The sequence below is a fragment of the Ailuropoda melanoleuca genome, chromosome 20, assembly GCF_002007445.2.
Source record: "Ailuropoda melanoleuca isolate Jingjing chromosome 20, ASM200744v2, whole genome shotgun sequence".
NCBI lineage: Eukaryota > Metazoa > Chordata > Mammalia > Carnivora > Ursidae > Ailuropoda > Ailuropoda melanoleuca.
This window is the reverse complement of record NC_048237.1, coordinates 29,486,963-29,504,382: the sequence shown is the minus strand read 5'-3', so window position 1 is coordinate 29,504,382 and position 17,420 is coordinate 29,486,963. Positions and strand designations below refer to the sequence as shown.

Sequence of the window (17,420 nt, the reverse complement as noted above, 5' to 3'; positions counted from 1 at the left end):
GTTCTGTGAACAAGAAACCAGATTTAGGTGAGGAAATTGGCTGTTGCTGAGTTCTGCATTGAATTTTTTTGAGGTCCAGTTGGTCCAAATGCTGTTTCAAGTGAAGAGCTTTGCCAAGAACATATGGCTCTTGCTATGAAGTATGATATATTTTATGTATGTAAATGAGTATTTATTTTTCTAAGTAGGAATCAGAACCCATTTCAACAGAGGCCATTGACAAATGTCCCAAACAAGGAAACTCTCACTATAATAGCTTAAAATACAATTATATCTATTGTATGGTAAGCTGCTCATGAGCAGCGATGAAGGTGTTAGGTGCTGGAGTTCAACTGAGAGTGAGGACTTTGCCAAAAAGCTGACTGACTATCCCTTCAAAATAGAAGTGCTTCTGCTAATGCATAGGCAATCCTGGAGGCGTGCCGCTGATTGCCATCAGAAACAATTTGCCTTTCAGCAGCACAGAGTGATGAGCTTACAGCCTCCAACCGTTAGAGCCCTTGCTTTGCCTTGGTGGAGGTCATTCTTATCCCACACTGTTTTTTTTCTTTCATTTGAATATCCATTTCTTCCTATGTCTCTACCACCACTACCAACTGAGCTTTTTGAGGGCGGGGCTGTTTACAAATGAAGTACTTTAAAAGGGAGGTAAGTGTTTCAGCTTTACAGTTAGTGTGTTAGAAACTTCGTTCACTGATATAAACCTTCGGTCCATTTGATGTTTCTTAAACTATTTTAGTGTATCAACAAACTCATCCTGGTCTAATGGGAAGAACAACTAGTCTGGACTAGTCATAGCATCCCCACTAACTAGTTTATGACCCTAGACAAGTTTTTTTTCAAGGCTTTCTGAATCTGGTCTACAGGGAGGGGCAGTTGGACTAGGAGTGGAATTGTCACGCCTAGGTCTCTGTACTATGGGAACCTTTGTCAGAGTTGTTTCATTGCTCATTCTCTTGACTTCTTGCAGTTGACAGGTAAGGTTCCACCAAGGACCTCAGTCTTCTTTCATTAGTAGAGGTGCTGTTTTCCTTTGAAACATTCAACTGCACAGATAGTTTCTATGGTAACATGCCTCTTTTTTTTTTCTTGTGATGCAGATTTTTGAAAAGGTGCTTCATCTATATGCTCTTTAGGGCCTGTGGTCTCCTAACCTAGAGCCCCTTTGATTAGACAAAGCCTTTATTTAAGGACTTTTTCCTCAGGAGTATTGTAGACGCTTCTAGAAGAATAAGCAGTTGCTAGTCATACCAGCACTTGAGATTTAGTCTGTTAATAAGGTTTCCTATCAATTAGAAGTGGAATTGTTGGATTGCCTGGTAGCACAGTAATAACAAGAAAACCAATGTTCTCTTTTAGAATTGTGACATTTTATTTTTTTTAATCTAAAAAATTTTATTTATTTATTTATTTTAGAGAGAGCACACTTGCATGAGCAGGGGGAGGGGCAGAGGGGGCGGGAGAGGGAGAGAATCTCACGCAGACTCCATGGTGAGCATGGAGCCCTAAAGGGGGCTTGATCTCACTACCCTGAGATCATGACCTGAGCTGAAACCAAATGTCGGATGCTTAACCAACTGAGGCACCCAGGTGCCCTGTTGCATTTTATTTTACTTTTAATTTTTTTTACATAAAATTTTCAAACACAAAAATAGACAAAATTGTATATGGCAGCTAACATACTTACTACCTAGATTCAAAATTAATGTTTTGCCATATAGGCATGGTCTATTTTACTGACAACAAATCAGACATTTATTTACAGGTGAAATGTCACCCTAGAAAGTGTTTTTCTTCTTAACCACTTATACTATCCTTAGTAAAATTAACTATTAATTTCTTCGTATCATTTAATACCTAATCTATATTCAAAATAGTAGAATTAACACCTAATTCTACACCCCCAGTTGTCCCAAATGTCTTTGACTCACGATTTGTTTAAACTAGGACGCCCTCAAGATCCATACATTTGGGATGGCTGGATGGCTCAGTCGTTAAGCGTCTGCCTTTGGCTTGGGTCCTGATCCCAAGGTTCTGGGATCGAGCCCCGCATGGAGAAGCCTGCTTCTCCTTCTCCACTCCCCCTGCTTGTGTTCCCTCTTTCACCGTCTCTTTGTCAATAAATAAATAAAATCTTAAAAAAAATGATCCATACGTTTGCATTTGATTGTTAGGTTTTAATCTAGAAGATCTCTTGCTACCCCCACCCCCCACCCCATGACACTGATTTATCAGAGATTGTAAGTTGTCCTATAAGATATTTCACCTTGGGGATTTGTGATTGTTTTCTTCTTGTTTTCATTTAACTTGTTTCTCTACCTCTCATATTCCTGGAACTGAAAGTTAGGTCTAAAGACTTGATTAAATTCAGGGAAAACATTTTTAGCAAGAATGCTGTTTTCTTCATACCGTATCACACCAGGAGACGTAAAATATTTGGATCTTGAAGATTTAAAGACTGTAGTTTGTTTGAAAAGTGATTTTTTTTACTGGTTTCCTAGAGTAAACTTCTATAGAGATGTTCCTTTTTTTTTAAGCCTTTTTATTAGTTTGCAGATTTAATGGGATTCTCCTTTCCCCTGAAACTGTTCCAGTTTCATTTCAAAAAGTAAAGGTCAAAGTAGCATTAAATTACTGAATTTTCCCTCATATAAACCAAATAAATAGTTGGTAAAACAGTCTTTTGCAAACAGTGCACCAGCTCTGGGCTCTGGCAGCCTCTAGATATCAGGCCACTCTTTCTGTTGGCTCTATTGGGCTGGAGGATAGCTTCTCTCCTTCAACTCCCGTGTTTATCCGTGTTTATCACTAATACTACTTTTATTTTGAAACATTAGATTTGTTCTCTTTGTTTCCTTTGCTGTCATTGGCTTTAGGCTTGTCATGGCTGACTGTGAACTATAGCAACTCCTGATTCTGGTTTCTTGCCTCTGGGCTTTGCCCCTTGAATTCATTGTTCCTGTAGGCCAGGTTCAGATTTCTGGTGTCTGGTGATCAGACTTTCCTGTGGAAGTCAGAAGATAGGGATCAAAATACAGCTCTCATACTAATGGGTAGATCTTCTTTAGCAGGCACTTCATGTTTCCAAATAGAGCATCAGTTTGCTTATCTGTAAAATGGGGATGATAACTGTTTTTGACAGATGCAGAGTAAAGCAGGGCTTGAAAGAAGTCATGAGCAAAATGTAAAATTTAATTTGAAAACTGCTCTAAAATAGAAGGGTATTTGGTTTCTGTCCAATTCATAGACCACTCATAATCCACTTTACTTTTTGTTCCCTATATTTCTGTATTTTATTTCCTATAGTATCTCTCTTCTTTATCCCCTCTGGAAAACCCTCCTTTCCTTTCCTCCTAACCATCCTTAAGGCCTGGATCAAATCTTTTTTTTTTTTTTTTTAAAGATTTTATTTATTTATTTGACAGAGATAGAGACAGCCAGCTAGAGAGGGAACACAAGCAGGGGGAGTGGGAGAGGAAGAAGCAGGCTCATAGCAGAGGAGCCTGATGTGGGGCTCGATCCCACAACGCCGGGATCACGCCCTGAGCCGAAGGCAGACGCTTAACCGCTGTGCCACCCAGGCGCCCCTGGATCAAATCTTTATGCTCAATATAGTCACATGTTTTTTCCCAGCCCATAATTTTTCCTTTATGTAAACTATTGCTTCTGTAGTTTAGCTTCTAGGCATTCTCTCCATTTTGGGGGACTGATTTTTAAAAAAATCTAATATAATTAACAGACAGTGTTACATTAGTTTCAGGAATACAATATAGTGATTCAACAATTCTATAAATTACTCAGTGCTCATCACAATAAGTGTACTTTTAATACCTTTCACTTTTTATTTCCTCAGATCTTAAGTTTCTTGAGGTCATGGTTTGATATATTTGTGTGTAGCTTAGAAACTAGTACAAACTTCCTATGAAAACTTGATCATGTTACCCTTGAATGTGATTTCTAGTGAGTTGGCTGTAGGACTCAACTGGTTTCTTAAATGGCTGATATTTTTCTAGGAGATATGGGCACCATTCTTATGTGCAGTCCTCCTTTCTTTACTTTTCCCTAGACCTCTTGGGTCTTGTCTGCTCCTGCTCTGGAAAGTTGGCTCCAGTTTCTTTGCCTTATGTCCCCCTCCAGTTACCCACCCCACCTGCCAATCTCTGTCTCTATTCCAAGCCTCCTTTCCCAGGTGGTGTGCAGACCTCACAGTGTTCCATAGGAATTGTCACTGGTGCTCTGACTTGGTGACTGTAGTTAGGGCTTATGGTGGGAATTACATTGCCCACTGTTCAGCCTTGCTTAAATGGCAAATTAGGGCCAGTAGTGGGTCCATTTTTAACCCTCAACTTCTCTCACGCCTCAAAAGCCTATGCTCCCAGCCCATCTGGTCATCAGAATTGCTTGGGTCTTTAAAAGATATAATCCTGGGTTCACCCCCACAGCTAGTGAATCAGACTTTCTCAGGGTGACTTGCGAAGCTATATTTTCCAAAGCTCCCTATGATTGGCCATATGTGGGAGCCACTGTTCTAAAACATCTCTTCTCCCTTAATCATTTGTCACTAATGACACACTTGCACACACTGCTGGTACTTACTTGTTGGATAGGATTACAGATAGTTCCATAACATCCGTGTGTATGATATTTCATGGTATAAGTGAATGTAGGATTATTAGGAATGAGCCTACTAAAGGCTTCTGAAGTAAATGGATAGTTTATCAGATTGGTGTGTTCTCTCTTTAGAACTGCTGTGAACCAGACCTTGTTACCACCATCTGTTTTGTAAATTCCATTTACAGTTTAACAGCTGGATTGTGAAAGATATACAAAATTATCCAATTAAAAAACTAAATTTATCAAGTGTGCATCTTTTTTTTTTTAATGACTCTTTGAATACACTCTTATTTCTTTCCTTAGATAGCCTTTTAAGGCTCTAATTTTTGTCTACCACAAATTTTCAGAGTGGTAAACTGAAACCAGATTGGGAGTCCTTAGGCTTGGAAGCTTGGATAACTTTGAGAGTTAATAATGTATAAGATTGGCAGCCTTCAGTTTTATCCATGAAAAAAAAATCTGAATAGTTTAAAACAGGTGCTTTTCCCTGCCTTAGTACAGAAAGCTGCTGGCCACTGCCTTTGCACATCCCAAAAGGTGACTGACCAGTGGGGGCAGGAGGATAACTGTGTTGTAATTTGGCACTGATTTGGGAGTCCTGTTAAATTCCTTCTCTAAAACCATCCTCTTACCTGTCAGGACCCTGTAGCTCAGGTCACAGTCTGTACAAAGTTCAAATGAGAACATGGGTCTTCTGACTTTAAAAATTCATTTCTTCTAATTTGCCATTCTACTTTTTTGAACCACTGTGTGTGTGGTTTTCTAAGAGCCAGTTAAGTAATGGTGTTTGGGTAGAGAAATTGTATGCACATCCATTTTCTCATTTCAGTATTTCAGTATCTTATAAATAAACCACAACAGACATTACTGTTGTAATGAGGAAAAACTTCTGATTAATAAAAATAACTTCATCTGTGAAAACATGTCCCTCAACAACAGACACTGTTCATGACAAGTCCAGCTAAGAGGATGGGAATAGATCTCCAGTATTTTATCTGCTGAATAAAACATGCGTATCAGCAATATTTTGAGGGCAGCCAGTACATTTATTTCAGTAGCCTTGACTACATTTTTTACAGTTTTATTAAGATATAATTGACATGCAATATTATGTAAGTTTAAGGTGTACAACGAGTTGATTTGCTATACTTATATATTACAATGTAATTACTATTGGAGGTTATCTAACACCTCCATCACATCACCCAATTACTGTTTCTTTTTTGTGATGAAAACATTTAAGATCTACTTTCTTAGCAACTTTCAAGTATGTAATACCGTATTGTTAACTATATTCAAAAAGGTGTCCATAAAAAAACCCCTGTGCATTAAATCCCCAGAATTTATTCATCTTTAACTAGAAGTATGTATTCTTTGACCAACATCTCCCAATCTCTCCCACCCTCCCAACCCCTTGTAACCACCATTCTACTCTCTGTTTGTAAGAGTTCGGCTTTTTAAAAGATTTTACATGTAAGTGAGATCATACAGTATTTGTTTTTCTTGGATTTTTTTCACTTAACCTAATTCCATCAAGATCAATCCATGTTGTCTTCCCTATATTTTATTTTATTTTTTATTTTTTATTTTTTTTAAGATTTTATTTAGTTATTCGACAGAGATAGAGACAGCCAGTGAGAGAGGGAACACAAGCAGGGGGAGTGGGAGAGGAAGAAAGCAGGCTCATAGCGGAGGAGCCTGATGTGGGGCTCGATCCCAGAACGCCGGGATCACGCCCTGAGCCGAAGGCAGACGCTTAACCGCTGTGCCACCCAGGCACCCCCCTATATTTTATTTTTTAATTTAATTTTTTTTTAAGATTTTATTTTTAAGTCATCTCTACACCCAGTGCGGGGCTTGAACTTACACCTAGACCAGGAGTCACATGCTCTACTGACTGAGCCAGCCAGGCGCCCCTTGGCTATATTTTACTTGCTTACAAGCAACATGGGAATTTATCTCTGCCAGGGATGACAGAAATGAAAACTTCCAAAATAACGAAACTTTTACTTTTCTCTGCAATGCATTGGATCTTTCCTGCTGACAGACTTGCAGTTTATGAAATAAGTTCATGGAGCATATCAAAGCTGTGCCACAGCTCTGTCTACTCCAGCAGATGGTGTGAATGTTTGTCTAAAGTCATCTTAGTTTCCACCGTTAGATCAGTCTGTGAAATGTTTGAGTTCATGCTTATTTTGGCCAGGTTTTACAAATGTTTGCTCTGTCTTGTTAAGTGCAAGAAGTTGTGAGTGTCGGAAGTGCTAGTAAGAGGTGTACCATCATGATGGAAATGAAAGCAGAGATAGTGATTTTCTTCCTTTTAATTTGTTTTAACATTGCCCTTACTTGTAGGACAAATTTTTCAAATGGGGGTAGAATGCAAAATGTTTTAACATCACAATGAGGGCAGAAGAAGCCTTTGCTTTAATTGCAGAGTGTGATCTAGGGAGGTTTCTGAAAGAGTTTGCAGCATTGCATGAAGCAGGCTCTGTCTTTCCTGTGTAATTGGCCTCTAGCCAATTACCTTCTATGCAAAGGTAACCTCAGTTTCTTGCTTTTTTTCAGGAAAAAACCAAAACACCAGCATGTGCTGAACAACTCAATAACACTTTTTAAAATTAATGAAATGTCTCAAATATACAGGAAAAATACAAAGAATTAGTTTAACCAACATTCATCTAATTTTAACAACTCTTAATATTTTGCTATAGTTGCTTTTGAAAATACAAATGAATTTTCATAGATACCTCTTTCTGATCCTGTTACCCTTCCTCCAGAGTTAACCACTATCCTGAATTTGACCTCTACTCTCATGTCTATTTTTATACATTTATTTCATATGTATGTCCATAAAGAACATGTAATTTTGCTTCTAGTTCATTTAAAGGATCATACTGTATATATCTGCTATAGCTTTTAATACTTGCTTTTTTTATTGTACATTGTTTCAGGAAATAATTCAGCTTTGATTCACTCACTTTCACTGCTGGGTCATATTTTATTGTATGACTCTACCCAAATTGTGTAATCGTTCTTCTGATGCACATTTAAATTCTTAATTTTGCTCTTACCGATAATGCTGCTATAATAATTCTGTTCCCTTGGCCAAGTGAGTTTCTTTGGAGTCCTTTCTTTGAAATCTATCTTAAGGAAGTAAACTGACAGGTAAAGACTGACATATTAATTAGATAAAATGGAAGTACTATGCTTAATTCTGTCTCTATGCATCGCATATAGGGCACTGTGTGGAAACTTAAAGCCTTAAGCTACAATGACTGCCTCCAATGTTAGGAGAAATTACACACATGACAGTGGTACCAGGAGGTGTGATGAAGTAAGTGCTGTATGCTGGTAGAGGCAGCTCTGATGCTGGAGGGTTTGGGCCAATGATTCAGATCTTTCTCTGCTAGGTCAGGGTAGGCTTGTCTTTGTTAGCCTCTTGAGTTGATTTAATTCCAGCCAAGAGCAAAGAAGCTTTTCATGCCTTTTTAGCTCTCATTCTTTGTGTTTTGCTGTCTTAATTCTAAAATCTGTAGGCAGACCCCATTCTCTTTGCTATTTCTTAGGATGGATGCATATTCAATGTTCCAAGCCTTCTTCCATTGTCTATTAACACTGTTCTCCAGGAAGGTGCATGGCATGTGAAATTCTGGCTTCTTCAGAGATCTCTAATTTTTAGTGCTGATCACCAAACATCCTAGATGATGTTAATTTCTATTATCATTCATTCAAAAAGAAATTCCATTAGGTAGAATTTTTCTTTTGTAGGGAATCACCCAGGAGAGAGATTCTGCCCCCTTTTACCCTTGCAGAAGCAGGCCCATTTTCTTATATTACTGTGTTTGAGAAGGAGCATTTCAAAGATATGAAGATTTTGGTAGCAGCACAAAACATGGAATACAACTTTAATACAGGGGTTCTCAAAGTATGGTTCCCAGACCAGGGGTGTTAGCATCTTTTGGGAACTTGCTCGAAATGCCAAATCTCAGTCCCACCCAGACCTACTAAATCAGAAACTTTGAGACTGGGGTCCAGTGTTTTGTGTTTTAACAAGCCCACTGGGGAAGTCTGAGAAGCACCCTGCTTCAGAGGGTGCTTAAATAGGAACGTGGGCTCCTGTTATGCACATGACTTACTGTACTTTACGGAAGGGACTAAATACTTAAGGGATGGCTGTCCAGCAGGGTTATTTGTTGTCATTGGTTAATCATTAATGACACGAGAAAGGTATACTTTTACATTTTTCTTTGTGTGGCATTATAATAGACAAACCTTTAACTTTTGGAGACCCTTCAGTTTCCTTTGTTGCTTATGACCAACTGTAGGAAATAGAATGCCATAAATCCTTGTTTCCAGGGTTACCTTCTTGCTGCTGATAACAGGCAGGAAATTAAAACAGTCTGTGATAGTGTTTTGTTCTTATTAGCCACAGATGGTAGCTTTCAGATATATTGGATCAAAACATAAATAAATATAGCAGGGAAACTTCATTATTGAAGAAAAATGATTTGGTGGGGTCAAGTTTACAGTCTGGGTTCACTTTTATGAAATGGGATATAGGCAACATAATATTGCTCCATTACCACAAACAATAAGAGTTATGAGGGTCACGAGTTTTGTTTTGTTTTTTTTTTCTTTTTGGCTTAATTTTCAGTATGTAAAACATTTAGATGATTTCGAAGTCAACTGTGTAACAAATTATGTTTAAAGATGTCTCACTTTTATCCATATCTCTTCTCTCCTGCTTTCTTAGTCCTTTATGGGTTAGTCATTTTTATTAGCTTTTTGATTTATTCTTCTAGTGTTTCTTTTTGAAGATAAGCATGTACATGTATGTGTGTTCATATCTCCCCCTTTCCACTTTCTTTACATAAAAGGCTGCAGGCTCTTCTACAGTCTTTTAAGATTATTTTTTAAAAGTTCGTCCCATTAAGGGATACCTTAAGTTCAATAAAATTCACCAACTTTATGTGTACAATTTGAATTTTGACAAATACATGCGGTTGCACAGCCACCAGTGTAATGAAGGTATAGACTCCTTCCATAACCCAAAAATGTTTCATTCCACTCTTTTGCAGAAAATCCTGTCTCCCATCCCTCTGGTTCCTGGTAAGCCATCTGTCTGCTCTCTCTCTTTGTACTTCTCTTTCCTAGCATTTCATACATAGTTTTTTGTGTGTATGTATATGACTTCTTTCACTTTGTATAAATCTTTGGAGATTCAGCCATATTAGTACATATATTAATAGTTATTCCGCCTTATTGCTGTGTAGTACTCCATTGTTTATACATTCCAGTTGATGGACATTGTCCTGTTGCTTTTTTTTCACTTTTTTATTTTGAAATATTATTTTGAAATAATATTAGATGTACAGAATACTTACAAAGAAAGTACAGAAGGTATTTATATACCCTTGCCCCAGCTTCCTCACATGTTAACATCTCATATGGCCTATGGTACAGTTATCACCCCTTAAGAAATTAGTGTTGGTACAATACTATGAACTACAGACTTTATGTGGATTTTAGTTTTTCCATTGTGTTTAGTTTTCATGTTTCTTTAGTCTCCTCTAATCCATGACAATTCTTCGGTCTTTTCACATCTTTTTAAAAGAGTACTTGTTGAGGTATTTTACAGAATGTCCCTCAATATGTCTTGTGATTAGACTACAGTTATACACTTTGGGGAAGGACACCATAAAGGTGATGTCCCCTTCTCCTCGAATTATACCAGGAGCTACATGGTCTCAATGTGTCTTATTACTGGTAAAGTTAACCTGGATCACTTGGAGAAAGTAGTGTTTGCCAGGTTTCCTCACTGCCATTAATATTTTCTCTTTTCTGTGGTCTCTCTATTAGAAGGAAATTATTGCTTTCAAAATTCTGATGTGTACTTGTGCGCATGGGACACATAGTTTAGCGATGCTCTCAACCTTACTTATAATAATAGTAGTAACGACAGCTACAACTGACTCCAGCCTCACACTTCTAAATACACATGGGTTACCTCATTTAATCCTCAGGATACCCCTGAAAAATGTAGGCATTTTTTCCATGCCCATATTACAACTTAGAAGATTGAGGTACAGAGTACTTTATCCAAGGTCCAACAACTAGTTAGTGATGGATCCAGATGCTAACTTAGCCTAACTTGAGGACCAGATTTTAACATGCGCCATATGGTTGTTGTCAGAGCTCGGAAATGGGAATGGTCTCGTTCATTGCCAGAGAAAACGAATGAATGCTGCTTTTCGGTAATTCTCTTTTGTTCTTTAAGAAACAATTTTGCTTGTTTTACTTTCAGGAATTTTTCTTATGTGACTAAAGATTTTAATAAGCTATGCATGACAGTAATCTTATTTTAAAATCTTGGAGAAATCCAAGGTACTTTGGGGAGCACTAAGGGTCTATATTTTGGACTTCTTTCAGAAATATGACTGAAGTTTAGGGCAGAGTACTCAGAATAGAGAACTGATTTTGGAGAAGTATTTACTTCAAGAATGACACCGAGCCTTTTCTTCCCTGGATTTTATCAGTTTTTTCTACCAGGAGTGTTGTGTTTGTCTGTGTATATCTAAACCCTGCATGTTCATTTTTGTTGACCACACAAATGACTTTTCCACTACACAATCAAATGTATCTCTGAATAGCCTGACTCAGGGGATGATAACTGTGGTTAAATGATGACTCAGTATCTGCGAGCCTCTATTCTAGTAGCAGCAGAGCCACTGAAGGTCAGGCTGTGTGGGTGGACGCTTGCACTTCTTCCCTGTGACTCACTGCACAGCCTGCCTTTCTGAGGGGAGATTACTGTAGGTGGCTGCAAACCTCTACGCACCTCGTCCCTGCTCTGTCTCATCGTACTATGTAGATGGGTATCCCCAAATCCTTGAAATCACACAGCTTGGACTCTTGAATGTGTGTAGGCTGCCAAGATGTCCAGATATCAGTGCACTTTTTAAAAATAAAGCTTTTTTTTGTTTCTCAGTGTCTGTCATATGCCTGGCCATATGTACCAGAGTACAGATGTCAAAAGCCAATCGGGACAGGCATATACATAAAAATTGTAGCATCTATTTCCTTAGGGAAGAAGGCAACTGTTTAAGTCTGATGCTTGCTTACAGTAACTAGAAGATTTTACGAGAGTAGAAGATTATTTAGGGGATAGATAATGTATCAAGTTTACAGGTGTCTAGAACTGGCCTCAAAGTCAGATGGCTAAGGACTTCTGGCCTCAGAAATCAGATATGGTTTCCTACACATCCATCATAGAGGAAGTGTTGGTGAAAGAAAATGTAAGGAAGAAAGTGAAAGCAGCCCATTTCCATCACCAGAAATAGCCACTCTTTTGTTTTGCATAATTTCTCCCTTTCTCCTTCTGTCATGCAGCAAACACATTTGTTTGTAATCCTGCATTTGTTAGGTAATACTGTATCTTAAGGATCTTTTCATCATTTAAAGAAAAAGACTTTGCTAATTTGCTGGGAGAAAAATAACTAGTTTTAATTTGTGTTCCCTTAATATTACAGTTAGGATTAATGTTTTGTCTTTGTTGACTGGGAGTCTGTATTTATCCATGGAGATTTTTAGTTTTTCTACTCTGTATCTTTCTATAAAATTGGAAATGTTACTAAAGCAAACTTCTGATTTCAGATGTCCTAAATGATGCTATATTTGATGAAGATCATGATGAGATGGTGATCGTGAAGGACATAGATATGTTTTCCATGTGTGAGCATCATCTCGTTCCATTTGTTGGAAAGGTAAGGTTTTCTCTGTTTCCTAGTAATTTTAAAAAGCACATTAAAGTTTTTAAATTAGGATTATTATATTTAAAATCGTCGCCTGCTAATTCCTAATATCCCAGATACGTACAGTTACACATAAACATTTACTCTTTATCAACCTGACTCATCTAATAGCTTGAAACTAACAAAACAAGGGGCGCCTGGGTGGCTCAGTCGGTGAAGCATCTGCCTTTGGCTCAGGTCATGATCCCGGGATCAAGCCCCACATCCGGGAGCCTGCTTCTCCCTCTCCCTCCTCCTTCCTCTGCCTGTGGCTCCCCCTGCTTGTGCTCTCTCTGTCAAATAAATAAATAAAATCTTAAGAAAAAAACTAACAAAACAAAAACAAAGCAGAAAGTCCTCAGGGCAAACATTTCATAGTAAATACCATGTTAATAGGTTAAAATAATGAGATTAAAGTTTCATTTTTTTTTTCTAGGTAGCTGCTGCAGGCTCTGGAAAACTTCACTCTTTATTTTGACTAAATAATGTTTGATCCAAGATATACTTTTGCATAATATGGCATGAGCAGCAATCATTGCAGAATTTCTTGTGGCAGAGGTCATAGTATTAGTGGATTTAATTTGTTTCCAACCTTTTCTATATTAGGAAAAATGAATCTAATGCAAACTAGGTAATGTTATCTAGCTTGTTCTACTTAAACATCTCTTTGAAAACATGTGGATTTAGGACCAAGAGTAGTCCTGCCCCATTATAATTTTATTTTATTTTGACTTGTTATTAATAGCTTTTAAACAGAAGACTTATAAGAAATAGTGTTACGAGTACCTATATATCCATCCCCTAAATTTAATGTGTTAACATTAGCTTCACATGCATTTCTATTAGGAATATGCCTAGGAGTGGACTTGCAGGGTCATGGAGTATATACATATTCAATTTAATAAGTGCTGATCTTTAGTTTTCCAAAGTGGTTGTACCACTTTACACTGCATATACTCTTAGGTGAGTCTCAGTCACTTCACATCTTGCCAACACTTGGCACTTTCAGTCTTTTTAAATTTAGTATTCTGATGTGTATGTAGTGGTATCTTTTTTAAACCTTTTAGTATAGAAAAGTTCAAACATATGTAAGAATGAAAGACTAGTAAGATAAAGTTCCATGTTTCCTAAAACCAACTTCTATAGTTATCAATAAAGGACCAATCTTGTTATATATAAGTTCCCACTGGACTATTTTGGAGTAAATCCTAGATATCATATTTTTTTTCCATAATTTCTTCTAGTATGCGTCTCTAAAAGATAAGGACTTTTTTTTTTTTTTTAGAGATTTTATTTATTTATTTGACAGAGAGGCAACGAGAGAGGGAACACCAGCATGAGGAGCGGGAGAGGGAGAAGCAGGCTTCCTGCTGAGCAGCAAGCCTGATACTGCAGGGCTCCATGCAGGGCTTGATCCCAGAACACTAGGATCATGACCTGAGCCCGAAGGCCGAAGGCAGACGCTTAATGACTGAGCCACCCAGGCTCCCCTAAAAGATAAGGACTTCTAAAAAAATGTAACTCTGATTTGATTATCAGCCTGGAAAGTTAGCAGTAAATTCTTCAACATATTACAAAAATATAAAGTATGTTGTACACAGCATGACTCTTCATCACTAATTATTAATACACATTTCTAAAATATTTTCTTATCCACAGTAGCAGTATCATAAACAAAATTAACAGTGATTCCTAAATAGCGTACAATAAGTAACCCATATTTACCTTTCTGCAGTTGTCTCGGCTGTCTTACTGTTGGTTTGTTTAAACCAGAATCCAAGGGCACCTGGCTGGCTCAGTTGGTAGAGCATGTGACTCTGGATCTCGGGGTTGTAAGTTTGAGCCCCACATTGGGTGTAGAGATTATTTAAAAATAAAATGTTTTAAAAATAAATAAATAAACCAGAATCCAAAGAGGAGTCATACATTTGCATTGCTTTGGGTTGTTATGCTTCTTACATCTCTTATTCTAAAATAGTTCCCTCCTTCCACCTCCACATTCTCTTGTTGAAGAGACTGGGCCAGTTGTCCTGTAGAGTGTCCTACCTTCTGGATTTGTTCCATTCAACCTCTGGATTTCTTATAAACTAGACTAGATCTAAAACTTCCTAATATTAAGGCTAACCATTTTTATTAAGAGTAATTCATGGGGTTGCTGAAGGCTCTGTATCTCATCTCATCAAGAGGCATGCACTGACTGGCAATCCCACAATTAATGATACTGGCCACGTGACATCAGGGCTCAGGCTTTTCAAGAAGGAGGAAACCTTTGAGCTTATTTTACTACTTTTTATTGTCAGTGAGGAATTTAGGTCCAGAAAGCCTACGATTTGTCCAAGAGGATAGAGGGAGTTAGTGATTTGGCTGGGGCTAGCCTAGGAATTTGTTCTGGCTCAGCCTCTCACCACTATATCCTGTTACCTTCTGCTATGATTATCTCCGTGTTTGTGTTCTTGCTAACTTTTTAAAAAATATATTATTCAGTGATGATTTTCTAAAATCGACATTTAAATGGCTTAGAATTTTCAGAAAGATAAAAAATAGTACAAACAATAAACAGTATGGCTTTGCATATAAATATAAAACTTTCAAGTGGTACAGAAGATCTAAGTTCTGTGGGAAAGTTTTAACTCTATTTTTCTTTAAAATACCCAGTGTTCAGGTGCTACTTTACTTTCTCCTTCTGCTGGCCAGGAAGGTGATGAATTGGTATTCTCAAACTCTCAAAGCTAAGTGCTAATAGATGAAAAATCACTACTTACTAGTAGATCAACTACTCACATGTATAATAAATATTAATTAGCTGAACAAATGCAACAAGTGCTGGCAAACCATGATGCAAATGAATCTATGATTTTATATTAGGCTAATTGATTGCCTCCAAATGACCATTTATTTTATTAGCCTTTTTGTAGAATGAATGTTTTTTCATAATTGATACGTGGCTCAAAGAGAGGTAACATGGACATAGGAGATATTAGTAGTGACTTTTAAGATCACAGAATTGGCTTGGCTTTATATTAGGTTCTATAAGAACTTAGGTCTTAAGGTCCAGTTCTTGACAAGCACATTCGTAGCTGTGTCTTTTATCGCCCACCCACTGGGAAGATAGTGTTCTCCAGTAGCTTGGAAATGAGGCCACCAAGCAAGACAGAAAGCATGGAGACCCTCTTTCTGTGCAATGGGGTGGGATTTTTAAGGTGGAATGGCAATATTTATAATTACAGCATTATTTATTTATTTATTTATTTATTTATTTATTTATTTATTTATTTATTTGACAGAGAGCACAAGCAGGGGGAGTGGAAGGCAGAGGGAGAGGGAGAAGCATGCTTCCCCACAGAGTAGGAAGCCTGATGTGGGGCTTGATCCCAGGACCTTGGGATCATGACCTGAGCCGAAGGCAGTCACTTAACCAACTGAGCCACCCAGGAGCCCAACTTCAGCCATCTATTCTTTTTATTTTTTTATTTTTTATAATAATTTTGTATTATGTTAGTCACCATACAGTATATCCTTAGTTTTTGATGTAATGTTCCATGATTCATTATTTTCGTATAACACCCAGTGCACCATGCAATATGTGCCCTCCTTAATACCCATCACTGGCTATCCCNGTGGGAGAGGAAGAAGCAGGCTCATAGCAGAGGAGCCTGATGTGGGGCTCGATCCCATAACGCCAGGATCACGCCCTGAGCCGAAGGCAGACGCTTAACCGCTGTGCCACCCAGGCGCCCCAGCACATCCTAGTTTTTGATGTAAAGTTCCATGCTTCATTACTTGCGTATAACACCCAGTGCACCATGCAATACGTGCCCTCCTTAATACCCATCACCAGCCTATCCCATTCCCCCACCCTCTCCCCAACTTCAGCCATTTAAAGGAAGCTTTCCTGGAGCTTTTGGGTGGCTCAGTCAGTTGAGAGACCAACTCTTGATTTTGGCTCAGTTCATGATCTCAGGAAGGTGGAATCGAGCCCTGTGTTGGGTTCCATGTTCAGCATGGAGTCTGCTGGAGATTCTCTCTCCCTCTTCCTCTGCCCCTCCCCCCACTCACTCTCTCTCTCTCTCAAAATAAATAAATAAAATCTTTAAAAAAATAAAGTTTTCCTGGTTATATTTTAATGTTGCTACAGGATAATTTGTACTGTCTGGAGAGTGCATCCCCCTCAATGGAAGAAGGACTTTAGGAATTATATCAAGAGTTTAACTTTTATCAGGAAATACCATGACTGTATTTCAAATTTGTCATTTCAGGGGCACCTGGGTGGCACAGCGGTTAAGCGTCTGCCTTCAGCTCAGGGCGTGATCCCGGCGTTATGGGATCGAGCCCCACATCAGGCTCTTCTGCTATGAGCCTGCTTCTTCCTCTCCCACTCCCCCAGCTTGTGTTCCCTCTCTCGCTGGCTGTCTCTATCTCTGTCGAATAAATAAATAAAATCTTAAAAAAAATTTGTCATTTCATTAACATTCATGTATATTTTCCTTTTACTGCATTATATGTAATTTTCTTTTTTTTAAATTTTTAAAAAAATTATTTATTTTTTTAAAGTTCCATGATTTATTACTTATGTATAACACCCAGTGCACCATGCAATACGTGCCCTCCTTAATACCCATCACCAGCATATCCCATTTCCCCCCCTCCCCTCTGAAGCCCTCGGTTTGTTTCCCAGAGTCCACAGTCTCTCATGGTTCATTCCCCCTTCTGTTTACCCCCCTTTCTTCTTCCCTTTCTTCTCCTACCAATCTTCCTACTTCTTATGTTCCATAAATGAGTGAAACTATATGATAATTGTCTTATTTCGCTTAGCATTATCTCCTCCAGTCCCATCCATGTTGCAGCAAATGTTGAGAAATCGTTCTTTTTGATGGCTGAGTAATATTCCATTGTATATATGGGCCACATCTTTTTTTATTATTATTATTATATTATGTTAGTCACCATACAGTACATCCCCGGATTCCGATGCAAAGTTCGATGATTCATTAGTTGCGTATAACACCCACTGCACCA

General features: G+C 38.1%; 1 protein-coding gene across 1 annotated transcript in view; it reads left to right on the top strand.

Moving 5' to 3' along the window:
• Window positions 1-17,420, top strand: part of GCH1 (GTP cyclohydrolase 1) — a 43,583-nt gene that overhangs the window by 15,375 nt on the left and 10,788 nt on the right. The window contains exon 2 of the mRNA XM_034648537.1: window positions 12,268-12,454. Coding sequence (XP_034504428.1) covers window positions 12,268-12,454 — 187 coding nt within the window. The remainder of the gene's footprint in view (window positions 1-12,267; window positions 12,455-17,420) is intronic.